General features: G+C 38.3%; 1 protein-coding gene across 4 annotated transcripts in view; it reads right to left on the bottom strand.

Moving 5' to 3' along the window:
• The window catches only part of LOC105104171 (E3 ubiquitin-protein ligase RNF103), a 54566-nt gene that overhangs the window by 28213 nt on the left and 8343 nt on the right, over positions 1–18010 (bottom strand). Inside the window, exons 3-5 of one of the 4 annotated variants that reach the window (XR_010378831.1) lie at positions 14897–15012; positions 5156–9136; positions 273–4996 (exon numbers count right to left, since the gene is read on the bottom strand). The exons of 1 other annotated variant lie outside the window; for it this stretch is intronic. Coding sequence is in view for 2 of the 3 variants with exons in the window: in XM_031441299.2 (XP_031297159.2) it covers positions 7564–9136; positions 14897–15012 (1689 nt within the window). In the remaining variant the exon portion in view is untranslated. Of the gene's footprint in view, positions 1–272; positions 9137–14896; positions 15013–18010 lie in introns of those variants that run through there. 2 more of the 4 variants (XM_031441299.2, XM_031441302.2) reach the window with 2 other exon arrangements.

Raw genomic sequence — 18010 nt, 5'->3', positions numbered from 1 at the left:
AGATGGATTCTGAAAATGTTAGATATAAATTGGCCTTTGGGAAGTTGAATTCCCTCCAACACCTTATGTAATAATTTTGGAGTGGATTTATCTTAATTTCTGACTAACCTTCAGGTGTGAGGGGCTGCTAACAACAGTTTATGATTTGAAACAAGGCAAAGAAAGACGTTGAGTGACCTCCCGCCCATTTCCGACCTTCCTCCACTAACCTTACCCTGACTCTTGTATTAGATTCTTAGGGCTGCTGTAACAAAGTATGACAGACTAGATGGTTTAAAACAACAAAAATTTATTCCCTCACAGTTTTGGAGACGAGAAGTCCAAGATCAAGGTGTCAGCAGGAGTCCATGCGCCCTCTGAGACTCTGGGTAGAGTGGTTCCTTGCCCTTTCCTGGGTGCTGGTGATGGCCATCGGTCATTGGCTTTCCTTGGCTCATCACTGCATCACTCCGATCTGCCTCTGTTGTTCCGTGGTGTTTGTATTAGTCAGTTCAGGGTACCATAACAAAAATGCCATAGACTGGGGGGCTTAAACAGAAATTTTTCACAATTCTGGAGACTGATAGTCTTAAGATAAGTGCCAGCATGGTGAGAGCTCTCTTCCTGGCTTGGCTTTCTTGCTGTGTCCTTGCAGGTGGACTGTTTACAGATTGCTGCAAATGTAGCATGTCTTTTGTTAGATGATGAGCGTGCCAGTTCACTCACAACAGGGACATCAACAATCTGAATTAAGGCAGAAGATTCAACAAAAGGGCCTTCACATTTCCTTCAGACACTCAGATTCTACTTTTTTAGACAAGAAAACTGTAAGAACCACTCTTTTTCCTCATTAAAAAAGACCAAGTTGCTGTTACAGCGAAGCAATACGCATCAACATTGGTCACAGTCCACCACGTTCAACACTAACAAATAATTTGCACAGTATTGTTGTAAAAGCTCAAGGTACCGCTGGGCTTGGCATTTTAAGTGATCCCTCCTATCCGAGCCTCTGGCAACAAAGCTGGGAGTCAGCCTGACGCATTTTGTTCCAGAAACCTATTGTTTTAGCCACTTGGCTCAGGAAATAAGTAAAACTAAATGGAAAGCATTTAAACAATAAAACAAAAGCATCCCTGAAAATATCAGAGTTCTAACTTCCCTTTTGCTGTGTCTGAAACCCTACTTTGTCTTTTGTGAAAGGACCTCCTAAAACTCCAAATTAGTTACCCAGGTGGAAACGTGTCACTAGACGCTTCTTGATCGACAAATCGATGTTCTCAGAATACATTCCCAAATGAAAAAAAAGCTTGTAGAATTTTACTAACAGTAGTGGCACTGACTAAATACACACTGTATATGGAAGTCATTTTTTCTGTGACACAACTGATTGCATGGTTTGCGGCAAACCTAGTCAGACTGTCAGGCACTAACCTCTTATAAAGGAGCCAAGGAATGCGATTTCTGTCTTTCCTATTCTGTCCTCCTAAATGAGTTTTCCAGGAAATGGAAACTTTTCACTTTGTTGAAACAGTTTAAAGTTAACTGTTCTGAATGTCATAAATGAGTGTTCCTGACTTCCTTTGCAAATGGTACCTATAAAACGCTTTTCTTGACGACACCGTCATTGTTGGCAAGACAGTGATATCCTCTCAGGAAGTTACTTGCCACTGTACTATCTGGCCACAAGCAACTGTTTTTTGTTTTGGTCTTTTTTTTTTTTCTTCTTAATACCCTCTACTCCTTCCTATCCAACTATTTTGACTACACTTGCCAGGCTTACCTCCAGCAGGCTCCACTCCGACCCGCACTTTGTAGTCTCTTTACAGGTCGCCTCTGTTCTATAGCTTGGGAAGCTAGATCACCAAGCTCTTCAAACTCTATGTAAAGAATAAATTCTCTCTGAGGAAGCATCTGCATGGTTCTTCATTCATTTAGTAGATGCTTATAAGAAAACACTAAGGTCCATCAGTGGTTGAATGGATTAAGATGTGGCGCGCGCGCGCACACACACACACACACACACACACACACACACACACACAGAGGAATATCATTCAGCCATGAGAAAGAAGGAAATCCTGCTGATTGTGACAACGTGGATGGATCTTAAGTGCAATATGCTAAGTAAAGTAAGTCAGAAAGAGATAGGCAAATACTGTAATCACTTACATGTTGAATTCAAAAGAGGCCAAAGTCATAGGAACAGAGAATAGAATGGTGGTTCCCAAGGGATGGAGGGTAGCGGAAATGGGGAAACGTTGGTCAGAGTACAAACGTCCAGTTAGGAGGTAAGTTTTGGGGACCTAATGCAAAGCATTGTGATTACAGTTAATAACATTGTGTTATACATTTGAAAGTTGCTGATCTCAAAAGTTCTTACCACACCAAAAACTGGGAATTACATGACATGATAGTTTAGCTAATCTTTCTGTGGTAATCATACTGCAGTATATAAATGCATCAAATCGACATGTCTTATGCCTTAAACTTACATAACAATATATGTCATATCTCAGTAAAGTTGAAAATAAAAAGGAAACATGTAGTGCACCCATCTTTTTTGTGTACCTCTATATTTTTTTGGGTACCTCTATATTTTTAAGCTTTTTTCTTAATTCGATAAATATGCTATAAGTTCAATTAAGTATCCTCTATGTCAGTACTAAGAATGTGTTTTAAAACAGACTGTGAATAAGAACTCAAGCACCGCGTGTTTAACACACAGTGTGAAGAGCCTATTCCATTATGCACTTAAACCAGGAGAACGTGAACAACAGGTATGCATTTAGCACCTGCGTGAAGGATGATATAATTTTGACAAAAGGCAGTTTCCTATAGTTGTGTTTGCTACAAATGCAAAGTTTTAAATTAAAATATGGTAGAAAGAACCCTGAACAAGAGGCAGATAGAAGCTTATCCAGAGGTTATAAAGAGACCATTACCAGCTTTCATTGACATATTCTTAAAAAAAAAAATCAAAATACCATTAGTTGGAGTTTACATGCTGTTGCCCCCACTACCACCTACTCAGACTCTGGTTCCCTAGGTCCTCTTAAAGACATTTGAATTTGGAAGCTGTGTCCTCGTCACTTCTTCAGCTATCTCGGTTGTGCTGAGTTCTGATCATCTGTTCCGTGGGAATTCCTTCCGTTCTACCTGTTGCATGAGGATATTAGAAAGTAAAGTGATCTGTATATGAACCAATAAAAACTTCTGGTGAGAAGATGGTACAAAAAAATTAAAGCAAAGCGATTGCCTAAATTTATCATGAATCAATGTACTTAAATTATTGACAACAAAGAACAAGAACAGACAGAATGATTAAAACACAGATGATTCAAAAATAACATTTTTACAATTAAATCCATTTTTTCTTCTCTAAGTTCTTAATTAGATTCAATAGCAAAAAGGATTCAACCCTTCCCTCTGTACCTTTTGTCCCTTTGGTAGCATTTTAAGGGACATAATGAAATGGCCAAGGGGGACAATAAGAGAGCAAGGGGAAAGATTACATGAATAGACTTCCAGACTCCCAAATAATCTAAAGAAGAGGTAAAAAAAAGTATGTGACTACAGGAAAAAAATCAAGATTTCTGTCTTGGAGCAGGCCATAAATATCAGTATCTTTCTCACTATTAATGGCTACTAAAAATAAAATTTCTTTTGCTTTATCTCCCACCTTTACTAGATGGGTGGTTAAAAAGTCTAGTAAAAGGCAATATTAAAATAGGTTTTTAAAATTCAAGCCAACAATTACTTATTGAATATCTACTCTGAGTCTAATATGTTAAAGATATAATAGTAGATTATAGCATTACTCCTTAAAGAAAGAAAAGACTTACACACAAAAATAATCAGAGACAGAAGAAAAACTCTTGAGCAGAACACAAACATGTGCCCCACTATGGCAGTTAACCAGAAAGTTCAGTAACTAGAAAACCCACATGCTTGTAATCTTTAATTCAGTAAGTTGCTCTAAGAATTCAAACTTTCTTTTTAAACACAGTTGAAGTTTAGAGTCTATCAACCTTGAATATTTCCTTCAATTCTTTACCTGCAGGAAAATCGGACAAAAGCACTGTTTGCTATGCTTAACAATTAAGGGATGAGTCAAGCTTCCCTGGAGACCTGGACCTCTGGCAATTATTTCCTCCCTGACATCACTGTAATGTTTTTATTGCATGTCTAACATTCAGAAGGTATTATCTCTATTTTATGCCATGCATGTTGATATTTAATGCATTAAGCACAATTCATATCTTAAAGTTCACCTGAAAAAGACATGTACCTAGTTTTCCACAGTTACACAGTACAGCTCAGGATGACAGGGATGCGCAAGGTATCACTGGGAAATAAGAAGGGCACATGACAAGAAAGGGCCAGGAGCAATGAGGTTGCTCCACTATTGGCCTGCTAAGTTTGATCACTCGAGTAGGGTGACCACCACCTGAGCGTTCGCTGTAAAGATACCTTTGTTTCTTTATAAGCCTGATGGGGAAAGAAAAAATGGATAGGAAGGTGTAGAATTCCTGGAGAAGGTGGGATCTAGCCAGACAAAGCAGAGAAGAGGGGTGAGAAGGCCAGGCAGAGGGGATAGCCAAGCACCACGCTGAGAAAAACTAGAGCATGGACCGGAACAGACAGGTAGTACACAGTGTCACCCTGTGTCTGAAAGGCGGGCCGGGGACAGGTTCTGAAGGGCCTTGTGAGCCAGAGTTAAGGAGATTGGTTTGTCTGCTAGGCTAGTACTATACTGCAAAAAGATTACGGCTTGCTGAAGGTTCAGATGATAGCATTTTTTTAGCAAAGTATTTTTTAAATTAAGGTATGTACATTGTTTTCTTAGACATGCTGTTGCATTCTTAATCGACTACAATATAATGTATACGCACTGGGAAACCAACTATTTTGTGTGACTTGCTTCACTGAGATACTTGCTTTATTGCGGTGGTCTGGAACCAAACTGGCAGTATTTCCGAGTGCCTGTAGTCTCCAAAGTGTGGTGTGCCCCTGGATGCTGAAGGAGAAATTTTATTTATCTTTTAAAATATCTGTACTTTGTGTACATTGCAAATGGACAATATTATATGTATTAATTGAAATCAGAACCTTAAGTGGAGGGCTAGGGAGGTTCGGGGGTGTGTGGTGAGAGAATGAAAAACTGTTTGACACTTACTAATTACTTAAGCCCTTCCAGGAGGAGCTGTTCAGCAGATAGCTGTACATAAAGCTGTAGATCTGGCGAGGGCACCTTTGGCTGGACATGTCGATTTGGAACATCTGCTGAAATCATGAGAGAGAATAACAGAGGACCAACAGCAGAACTCTGGGAAACACTAACATTTACAATAAAATGGTTACTTTTTTTTTCAAAAGGAAAATGAGAGCACAAGCAGCAGTGTTTGTACTCTTACTTAAAAATGTTAAAAAGCTCCCAAGTGTTAATACAAAGTTAGTAACTGCTAGCCCTTATTTCCATTACTGTATGAAGATGAGGCTCAGTGGATCATGAAGAAAAAAAAATATTTGTTAGCAATCCAACAGCAATTCAAAATGAGAAAATTTAATTTTCTTACCATTTTGAGGAGCAGTCAACAAATGATTTTAAAAGTCTCCCATGAAATTTGGATCTTTTGAAGAAATGACTGACTACAGGGTTGCGCCAGGGAAAATACAAAGCAAGCCTGGAACACCTTGTGTCAAAAAACGAAGAAGTGTTCAAGACTGAAAGGGACATGTCAATAATAGAACATGAGAGCTGGCTGAGGGGGGCTCCCCCTTACCAAATTTGGGATGATTTGAGCATCAAAAAGAACAATAAATTTTAACACATTGAATATAAAGAGAATCTGTGAGTCTGCAGTAGTATTTCAAAGTACAAAATGGAAAAACGGGAAGCTCTTCTTCACACACACACACACACACAAAAGCCACCTAATAAATGTAGAATGAAGGATGGAATTAGAAAATTTCCATGTCACAACTCCTATTGAATAACTGATTCAGGCTAATAATCATCAACAAATATTAAAACCATTGAGTTAAAAGTTGTTGAAGAACAGAATATTCACAAGGCTTCACAGTTTCCTTCTTGATTGTAAGGTGGAAAAATACCTTACAGTGCAAAGATACGGCAGATATTACCTTAACCAAATTTAACATCACCAACAATGGGATGAACTGACAGCCTGTGCCTCCTGATGTCATACAAATGGGAAATACATATCATCTAGGCAATATTCTTTAACTTAAATTGAATCATGAAGAAACACTCAGACAAATCCAGAAATGTGGAACATTCCATAAGCCAACTAGCCTGTACTCTCAAAAAATGTCAGAAAACACTTCAGAAAAATGGGGGGGGGAGGTGGAGTGGGCAGGGGAACTGCTCTAGAGAAAAGGATGAAAGAAAGGAGAATAAACCCAATGCATAAACTTTGAGCTCCTAATAAAAACAAAAATCATAGAGAGACCTGGAATATTTTGGGTGCAACTAGGGCATTTGAATTGTATATTGTATATTATTAAATCAATGTTAAATTTCTTGGGTATGATAATGGTGTAGTGGTTATGTAAAAAAAGTCCTTGTTCTTAGGAGATACACAGTGATATATTTAGTGGGAAGGAAGCATCATGATGACTGAAATTTATTTTAAAGGGATCAGCAAAAAAGAAAAAAAAAAAAAGAGAAAAGAATAAAGATTATACACATATAAAGAAGAGATAAAGCAAATGTAACCAAATACAAACACTTGGTGAATTAGATAAACGGATACTCACTGTACTATGTTTCCAACTTTTCTGTATTTAAATTTTTTTCAAAATAAAAACTTAGGAAAAATATATAAAGTAATCTATGTGGCTAATATGCTATAGGTGATTTTATTTACCAGAATACACTCATAAATGACTTACTACTTAAAATAAAGCCTACCATAAAACTCCCTCCCATCAAAGCTAACCAAGCTACAAGGCAGACTAACATCACCTCTGGCTGTTGTCAGCAATGTAATTTCTGTCTTTTTTATTTCCCCACATGAGTTAAGAATCATCTGACTTACCTGTGAATTAACAAACCAGACAAGCACTTAGAGCTCACAGCCACTTTATCAAAAACAATTTAACATGGGAAAAGCTATAATGTTCTGGTTTTAAAATAATTTATTTCATAGGTCTGTTTTAATTTCATGTCTCAGAGCATACATTATTCAACCAAGAGGTGCTGGACAAAGATTGTAAAAAGGGAGGAAACATTTAGGATAAGAAACCACCTCAATTCCATTAGAATTTGATCCTACCTTGTCAAGTCTTGCTAGGATAATTTCTATCATACTTCTTCTGTGCTTCCAAAAAAACATTAACTTCAGAATTTCCAATGTTGTAAATAAAAACTTTCACAATTAAGTATGCATTCAAATCGACACACAAGGCAACCAAATAATTGTCATCAACATTAGCATAATGTGTATTTCCTGTCACTGCACTAACATTAAACTAAACGTCAAACCACAAAAACATTGTGACTAACATTAAAAAGGCAAGCTGTAAGATACTCAAAGCTTATAAAGGACAAATTGCACATGGTTAAGATGGGACATCATTTGACAAGGGCTGGTGTTGTGCATATGGCTGCTTTTTTTTATACGAAGGCCACCGGCAAACAGGGCAACAGTGTCGGCCCCCAGCCAACCACATCACAATGCAATTCTGATGGAACACATGACCACAAGGCAACCCCATTAGCAAACATCCATTTTCAAAATTCTCTAGGCAAACAACACATTCAGTACAGTGCAGCATATCAGCAGGCCACGCTAACCAATCAGGCTCCATATCTTCATTAGTGTTATATGATCCATATGACCTCCCCTTCCTTTCGTAAGGGCCGGTCTGACAATATTTATTGGCACACGAACAAGCCTCAGCCTCACAGTGACTTGCTCTTCCTGCAGAATGGTGAACTACGTTTTGTTTATCTTCAAACACTTCCTTCTCACTGCTAGAAGTGTCTGTACTCTCACTGTCTGAGTCATTTTCAGTATCTTGAGAACCCTCCGACAGTTCCTCTTCAGACTGGACTCCAAGACATCTGAATCGCCACATTGGCAAGTTTTTTATATAATCAGTCGGTATCAGAGGGTGAAGCCAAAGGTCGGGGAAAGCTAAGCGCTCCAAGAACAAGTCAGGGTCTTCGTCCCAATCAGACTCTACAGGGAAGTTCTGAAAAGAAGCGATCGGGTGGAAGAGGTAGCTGGTGTACCAGTCCCACAGACTTGATAACCATTCTAAGTTATTGGCATTCACTTCATCATTGTTGTTGCGCCGTCTCTTCTTCTCAAAGTAATCGATCAGTAACCCATGGCCAAGGTATGTACTAAGAAACAAGGCTGGGTGTGAAGAATAAAACATCCAGTCCGCCCTCACCCACGAAGCCAGTGTGGTTGTGTTGGAGTATCGCAGCAACTTCAAGCTGTATTCATAAAAGCTATCCAGGTAAGGGAGCTGTAAAAAGCCCAACACAGGTAGCCAGGAAATAATTAATAGAGAGTTATAAGTCCCTAAAGTGCTTATGAGAACCACAAATCGCTTTATGGTGGCTCCTTGCGTGATAAATAAGTCCATCCAGGCCATAAGATTAACTAGAACCAAGCTCAAAACAAACAAATCATTTACTTCAGGTTGTACTGAGCGCAAAAATGAATCCATGGCCTGAAGGGATATAAATTCGCCTGTGTGGTTTCCGTATCTGTAAATTCCTTCCGGAGTTCTAAGTATGTACGATGGCATGTTATGTACACCAACATCTGTCATGTAACTCTTGTTGTCCCAGTTTTCCACATTTACAAAAATAAACTCAACTCTTCCAGTAAACTTTATACTTAGTGCAGAGAAGAAAGCTGGGGGTTGGTCAAGGTTTGCAAATAGGTATATTTTTACCCAATATTGATCACTTTTATTCCATTCTTCTTTCAAACGTTCAGCATTATAAATGGTTTTGATCCGAGAAGCTGCGTGAGCAGTTATCCACTTAAAAATGTGCTCCACTTCAATCTTGCGCCCACTGTATTCTTTAAGCATGACCTTCCCTTTAGAAGTAGTCGTTTGTGGAACGGACATTATGAGCGTGGATCGTACCCAGCCTCTTCTCCTGCAGTATCTGTAAGAGAGGAAACTGTAAGGAAACAGCTGGGCTGCCAGATGAGCTGGCTCGCTCATCTCTGCTGTTGTCTTCCCCTGGTAAATTTCCTTAGCACTTGAAAGACACCCTCTCCCCACAAACACATAACCTGTAAACGATCAAAAGCAGTGTCAATACCTGGCAGCTGTATAAGAGGAAAAGCAAGCTCTCTTTTTGTAGTATTTTTGGTTCTTTCTTTTTCACTTTGTTTTTTTGTTTTTTTTTTTTTTTTAAGAAAAAGTGTAGCTTGAAAAGCCTTTGAGTCAAGGGAATCAGCAAACCTTTCAGCATCGATTATGAACCTACTAGTGCATTACGTGCTGGTAAGATTCAAAAGATAACAGGAAAACAATTCCTGTGTACAAAGAATTTAAAATCCTGTTAAGACAAAACAAAGTATAAAACTCTACATATTCTATTACTAAATAATATAAAAGAAGTTTAAAAAAAAAAGGGAGTATCATTGGGAGTTTGAGCTGGTGAGGATTTCATGAAAGTTTTGGGAACTGAACTAGGTCTTGAAGGATGGTTAGATTCAAATGGGCAAAGGAGAGAGAAGAAAACACATTACTCTATATGCTGAGTCCCTGACTTGAATGCAAGCTCCTGAGGGTAGGAGCCATGCTGCACCCATTTATTAACCCAAGAACCCATTACAATGCCTGACGCACACAGGCAGTGTCACAAAGTAATCTCCACAAAAGCTCGCCTAGAAAAAAGCAAGTCTCATCTTTTTTGTACTCTCTCATTTCTTTAATGAGGATCATGAAGAGGAGTATTTAACATAGAGAAAACAAAGGTTAAGAAGTTTTTAGGGGGGCAAGGGTATAGCTTAGTGGTAGAGTGCATGCTTAGCACTCAAGAGGTCCTGGGTTCAATCCCTAGTACCTCCACTGAAAAAATGAAGTAAAATAAATAAATTACCTCCTCACCGACCCCTCCAAAAAATAGTTTTCAGATTAAGAAGTGACTCAGTCCGAGGATGACCCCCATTTTACAACACAGTAAATACAGAAGAATTTAACTAAAATTAAATCATTTTTTAGATTTATCCAGTGGGGTCATGACTCCAGACCTCTTGGAAATGGACAGGTTCTTGCTATAATATTTGTGACAAAACTCTACCCCTAAAAAAACTAGATGACAAGTGAAAGGAGATACTGGAAAATAAAAACAGCTGCTGTATTACAGTGGAGAGAAAATCAGCGAAACATTTTTTTTAAGTTTTATGATGTGTAAATTTACGTTAGTAAAGTTGGAAAAAAAAATCTACCATGTGGATACATTTTGTTCACTACAGATCTGTAAATGGATGGTAGTAAATGTTTAATTTTTTATTTTGCTATTCAGAATATTGATATAAAAATCATAAATGTTATGCTTTAGTTAATAAGCATGGATTATATTTTATTAAATTAAATAAGCATATTACACATTTATGAGATCAGATTAAGAGAGACAAAAGTCTTGACATACGTGGCATACATCACATTTTATGATTTTATGATGATAATACGATTAATTTTATCTCAGGTATTTTGTGATATAGTTTAACGTAAGTGAACACAACATGCTATGTCACAAAGGCAAGGTTAGTAATGACTTTGGGAAACCATCTGGGCAACTCAGAACCAGAGACCATGACTCAGCTCCTTGTTGAGTTTATTCACTTCCTTCCCAAGATAGGTATCATTAATATCAATACTGCTTTAATTGCAATGGTTTGAGAAATACATACTCCTACAAAATAAAATATCTTCTACTCTGTACCAGTGTCCAAAGCAAAATAATAATCATTGCCATGAATGTGATTTTTATCCTCCCCTCACAAAACAAGTCAAATGCATGTAGATAATTGTGTTATTTACATCTTCAATACCTAAACTGCTGTACTTTTTTAATTGCATAGGATACTTGTAATGACACATTGGTCATTCTTTTTATCTTTCTATAACCACCTCAGAGAATATATGGCTTCTGATTTGTGTCATATAAATTAAATGACAGTTTTTTGGACAGAAAGCTTTTCCCTGTAAAACAGCAAAGTCTTAGTGCACACATTTTTTCATGTAAGAAAATAAATGTACTATGTACTTTCTTTTCAGTTCAGAGCTAAGTGATAGTTTTAAGGTTTATCATTCCAGAAGGAATTTAAGAGTACCCAGGACAATAACATTTTGTATGTCATCATATGTCTTTCAGATTAAATCCATGTTTTCCACACTTGATATCCAACATCCAAATATCGTATACCAAATTAATTTGAAAACCCCACTGCGAAACAGAAATGAAGACTAATGTTCATACTATTTTTTAGAATGTTACTTACTGTATATCAATATAAAAGGTTTGCTGCCAAGTCAGAAAACCTTCTAAAGGTGTGAATAAGTTCGATGAGAAGCCCATGACAATATTCTCTTGTGACCAAAAGGAAGCCTTTTTGAGATCTCATAAGAGAATCTGAAGACTAAACATGACAGAAAACATGGCTGGTGAGTTCTGGCACTCCAGCTGCTGGCATGGCATGCTGTATTTAAAAAGAAACCTTGGTATTTCTGTTCATATAATGCTGCTTCTTCAGACAAGGTCACTGGCCTCCTCGGCCTCCCTATCCCCCTCTGCAATCTCCCCTTTCCTTCCCTAATTATTCCATAGGCACCCATCCCTGATTCTTTGACCATAAGCCCTCCTGGCTCTGTTTATCATTCAGCTTCTGTAATTCCAGTATCCTCCAACCACTCTACTATCCCTGCCCCATCTCTCCAACCTCCCAAAGATATATACCCCACCTCACTTTCTACTTTCTCCAAAGGGAAAAGAAGGGAGCAGAGCATTGACCTGAAAAGCCCTTTGAGATAGATCACTTGGTTGGGGAATGAGAGGAATGAGGACCAGGGAAGCTGGCCAAGCGAGAAAGAAATCAGAACTGCTGCCAACGCAGAGTCAGATGCTGCACAGAGCGGTGGTCCTGAAAGTCCAGACGGGGCACTAAGCAAGTCACGAAAGACCTTCTTCACAGTGGGACTGGCACATCAGAGGAGGCCGCCGTGGAGGCCACCCCGGGAAGGAACGACAGTCAAAGAAAGCCACATAGGCTGAGGGGTAGAGATTCTGCTGTTTTAGAAATCTGAGATCAAGATGATGGCTCAGTTACTCGGTGTGTGATTAGAACGCTTGCAGAACACTGTTCTTTGCCCAGTTACACCCTGCATTGAGATTCTCAACACCCTTTTCCTTATCAACCTATTTTGTTCTTCTGTATCTCCATAATCCTCAAAAAAAAGGTGGGGGGGAATGACCCTGACTAAGCACAGTGTCTATGGCAGTAACAGGCCCTGCTCCAGCTGGAAGGCTTTCCAAATAAGAGGAAACGAACATGACAGTACCGAAACTGACGCAAGTAACTCTGCATCAAGATCGTCATTTCTGCGATGGAACTGAAGAAGATGACACACAAGTGCTTTTTTAGTAACAAAAAATTATAGCTTCTGCAGTCAACAAAAAAGCAGAAAGTTGCTCCAAAAAAGATCTCTTCCATCATAAATAACAGGTAGGATTATTTGAAGACAAAGATGAACGATTCAGAGGAAAACTTGGAGGTAGCTTATATGTATCTTTTCACCACTCCTTAGCTGGTATACACTCAAAAAGGGCTTTTCAAAAGAAAAGCTACAAAATTTGCACTGAAGTCCACTGGACTCAGTTATGACCCTTCTGGTGCATGTTCCTTTATAAGATTACAGTAAAAATCAATACCATATAATATCACTCATATGTGGAATCTAAAAGAAAGAAAGAAAGAAAAAAGAAGACACTAATGAACTCATCGACAAAAGAAACAGACTCACATACATAGTGAACAATCTTTTGGTTACTGAGGAAAGGGGGTGGGAAGGGGTAAATATGGGGGTTTGAGATTTGCAAATGTTAGCCACTATATATAAAAACAGATAAAATTCAGATGTCTTCTGCATAGCACAAGGAACTATATTCAGTATCTTTTAATAACCTTTAGTAAAAAAGAATATGAAAGTGAATATATGTATATATATGCATTACTGGGACATTATGCTTACACCAGAAATTGACATGTTGTAATTGACGATACTTCAATAAAAGAAAAAAATCAGTGCTACCATTTCCTTCAGTTTGTCACGTTTAACAGATTATCTTCACTTTATGTTGTGCTTAGCTTCATTCTGAATTCTTTACTGATGTTGTCTTACAACTTACATTAGACTGTAATGTGTTTAACCTTGATATTTTTGTGCATTTGTTTTTACTTGGTATTTTTAGTGTACTTATAAGTCACAGTATTTAAAATGTATTACTTAGTTCACTGATTTTTAAAAAATAAATTCTGAACATCTTTCAATAGAATAGTGGTATTTAACACTGGCTTTTGGCATTATCTGAAAAAGAAATCAAAATATCAGAACTATCATTTGTTCTGGTATTTCCATCACCACCAGGCTGAGGGAAAGATCTTTCAGTTGGACCCTATTTGGGAATGATGGAATATGACCAAATGCAATTGTCTTTGGTAAACAAAAGACAGAAATAAGAACGATTTCCTTTTCATAAGAACATTAACACTTAGGCTATCCTGGACATTTCAACAAAAGGCATCAAATATGATCAAGGTTCTCTCGTGAAGGTGAGAGAGGGAGCTTTGAGGGTAAATGAGGAGACTAATGTGAGTCAGGAGACACAGGAACCTCCCTTCTTTTCCCCAGCTTTCAGGGAGTCCTCCCACCGCAGATTTCAGCCTACGTTACGAGTGAGCCAAACAAGGACAGTGAGGAGAACTGAAGCAAACGTGGGTCTGAAGGAGAAGCACAGGAGAACCTGAGGGGTAGCAGTGGTGGAGGCGGGTTTTCTACAGTGAATGAGTTTCCCTCTGTGACCACATGTAAGGGACATGGTAAGTCAGCTGTACCCACCTATGTTAGAAAGGACTTAACATTGCGGGGTTTTTATGCACGTATCATATGCTCCCTCCTGTACAGAACATGCTGTACAGGCTCATCTTTAATTAAATACTTATTGAATGGGTAATTAAATGAATAAAAGAATTTGTTAATAATGTGGAGGCACTTGAAATAAAACACATGTCAAAGAAGAAACAATGCAATAATGAAGCAAGAAATAACGTGACAGACTAAATACTGGAGATGATGACAAAAAGAAAAACAAAAATGTCAAAAATATCTGCAAGAATTCTTGTCTGAGAAAATGGGGGAAAAAACAGTAAAGGACAGAAAAAAAAAAAAGGTAGAAAGGCACACAGTTTATCTAAAAAGAAGATAAATATGAATCTGAACACTGGGCTTAGGGACCAGGGTGTAGAGGGGCACCCATATGGCAGATGGAAATGAGTGTCACAATGCAAACTAGAGGTCCAAGAAGTATGGAAGAAGATTCAAGTCAGCACAAAGGTGTCATCTAGAGCCATAAATGTACTGAATTCTCTTTGGGAAATAAAATGGAAACAAAAAGATTGAAACATACTGTAAAGAGTCACCCCCATTAGAAAGAACACAGAAGAACAGACAAAAAGAGATCTCAGAAAGGAAGTATCTGCCAATCACCAAAAACTAGTAATCAAGTACTCATGTAACTGTGTGCTAAACGTTATAATTAACTTTTAGTTTAAACAGGCTTGTAATACCACTGTCCTTATTACATTAAAAAATTCTGATCAGAACTCAAATTATAAGAATGGCCTAATCACCTTACCTGGGGTCACTGGAACAGTTAAACGTGCCTGTACGTATTCCAAATCTTGACACCTTTTTCACCATTTTCTCCCAGTGGATTTTACCCACCAAAGGACTTCTGTCATTTGCTATGACCTATTCCCCCAAAAAGAAAAACAGAAACTTTAATCACCTAAAATGGAGTCAAACCAACCATTTATATCTATAACTTCACTTTTTTTTGAAAAACATACTCTGTTCCCAGTTCTTGTTAACTATATCATCACGTTATCACTGCAGTTTTTACAGGAGGAGCAACCGTCCAACTGGAAAAGATTTGAAACACGGAATACAGTACATTAAGCTCTCACACTCTGTGGCAGTTACATAGAGGGGGACTCAAAGCCGTATTAAAAACACTCGCCACATTCTTCACCATGTGGCCCGTCCTCCAGGGTTAACTTACGCAGGAAGAGAACGGCCCTTGGGGTCATTTCTCTGCTCTAAAAAGAAATTTTTAAATTAACTCAAATAAAGCTTACTAAAAATTACCACATGTGGGTTCAACAAGTTCAAATTTCAGTTTTTTAAAAGTATAATTATGGAGCCAAGAGTCAAACACATGTTTTCTATTAAACTACGCTTTGACTAAATCAACACTAGTATTTCTATGGCTTTTTTCTTAACAATCACAAAAGGTACTAACATAAAAATTACTGTAATAAATTCTGCATTCCTGAACTTCTGCTTCAAATGTTCAGCTTTCAAATACAATTATGATTGCGAGAAGAAAAATATTTTTTTAAAAACAAAAGAAAGAAAAAGGAAAAAAACTGTAGATTAACCTTCAAAACATACAATGACTTCTTTCTCAGCCTAATTGTTAATACCTTTCCCTTTATTCCCTAAACTTCCTGCTTTCAATGAAGGCAGAATTTCAATAGAGGTATCAGGAAAAATAAATAAAAATTATATATTAAAAACAAACGCAAACAAAAATAACTAAATGGAAACTTAATGGAAAGCCAAAAATGTCCTATGCCTTCATGAAACCATCTGTTTAATTTATTTTAAGCCTGGAGTATATAGGCCAAGTTTATTTTCATGAATGCTGTGTTACTGATACTACTTAATTCAAAATTACAACCCAGCACTCTGGGGGCCTCTAATCTTTCTAGGAGGAAGGGCCATGTTCACATTCACAAAGCTCCAGGAAGTGAAATCCCAGGGGAGCGAGTGTGTGAAATGAGTGCCTGGGGGAGGCAAGAGATGCTGCAAATGCCTCATCTCTGGCCTCTCGGCTGGGAAGTCTAACAGGTTTCAAGGGCAGCAGGAGGAGACAATGAGCATGGTGGTGACAAGTTAAAGTTCACATTATGTGCCAACAGGTCACTGTCCAATAACCCCAGTCGTATACCCTTGATACTATCACTCTCATACCTACAGAGAGATACACACAGATATGGAACATTCTGTAACATAACTTTGGTGCTGAATAAATACACACACAAATACACAATCTAGGGCATTGAACAAATTATTTTGATAGTACTTTCAAGTGAAAATAAATGGTCTTATTGAGGGAGACGCAAGTTAGTATTAAAACGCTTAGATGGCTGGGGTAACCAGGAGGAGGGCCATGGAGGACGTGGCCTCAGTAGGTGAAACTGCTTTCTGCGGAGGGTCACACAGGCTACACTGCCCAGGAAGTTCCTAGCTGCCACACTTTCCCATGGTCTGAAAGTCCTTTACGAATTTTATCTGAAGAATAAGGATGAACAAGCAAGGCAGGCTCCTCTCTTCTCATCTCTTCTTTTCTCTTTTCTTTTTCCACCACTGAAGCGTCAACATGGTAGTTCTTTTTTTCTATCAAGTAACCAAAGAAATCTTGAACTGACTTTTCAGATTACTCAGGATTAGGAAATCTCTGTAAAATCATATGGCCATACTCCCTGGTCTTTGCTCCCCTCCCCCACCCCCTTTTTTTTAATAAAAGAACTCCCCTTTCACTCCTATTTGCTGATCAGGGCTACAAATACACAAATACTTCAGGTCTGTGTTTATCATGACACTGTGTCAAGGGGTTAATCAAGAGGTTGCTTTACTCAATATGAGGTTTGGCGCTCAGCCTAGCGGCATCTTTCAGTGAAGATCTTGATCACTGCAGACTTCCTTTCAGACTTACAAGAGCCCCAGTGCTAGGAAAGGAAGTAGGAACGAGACGGGGTTGTTCCCGGGCACCCCTGGTCACTGCACAGACAACAAAAGTGTGTGAAGAGAGGTGGGAACATCCCTGAGACAGGCCCGTGACAATGTTTAACCCCAGGGCCTTATTGATTCAGCAAGCTATTCCAACATCTGCTCTTGAAGAGTTTAATAATCCCTGACTAAGAACCATACAAAAATGACAAATCCGTTAGGCACTGCATGAAAGCATTTTATTTGACTCTATAGTTATATTCACATGATTAGAAATTGCTTTGTCCAACGTCCTATATAGTGGTATTATTCAACTGAAAGTTTAGCTTAAATTAAATTTGGTGGAGGCCAAATTAAACAACCACTAAAAATGTTTTCATGAAAGAACTCGTCTGGCTTGCCACATGGCACAACAAAACACTCTAAGCCTATTACTACTGTACCACATCAGTAAGGGTTTCCAAGTTATAGCTCATATCCAAAAGCACGCACAGTGATTCTGAACGGCACTCAAACTGCTGGTAAAAGGGGAAACATATTTCTCAGCAGTTCAGGAAGAATGTTGCATTCTCTGTGGGGAAAATTTTCAGGGACGAGAAAAAAACCCGATGAAAGTACAGCCTGAGTTCCAAGTCTAGAACAGACCTGGCAACACAGGCTAGAAGTGAAGCAATCTTTCCATCCTCCTTCCCAGGGTATCTGCTTCTCCAAACAGCATCCCTGCACCTGCTCGCCATCGTCATTTCCTGCGGCTAGGATGGTGCCTAACTCATTTGGGCACTCATTAAATATGTATGTTGAATTAAACTACTTCAGCTTTTTACAGTTTAGAAACCCATTCTTTTACTTCTGTTTATAAAGGTTCTCTAAAGCCTCCAAGTTTCTGATTTCTGTTATAATAAAAGTCCCTTCCTCAGCAACCTGTTACCTGGGATGTTTTCTGGACAAACTTTAG

The sequence above is a fragment of the Camelus dromedarius genome, chromosome 33 (genome assembly GCF_036321535.1).
Source record: "Camelus dromedarius isolate mCamDro1 chromosome 33, mCamDro1.pat, whole genome shotgun sequence".
Lineage (NCBI taxonomy): Eukaryota > Metazoa > Chordata > Mammalia > Artiodactyla > Camelidae > Camelus > Camelus dromedarius.
Note: the sequence above shows the minus strand (reverse complement) of the source record. Positions and strands in the feature narration are given on the sequence as shown.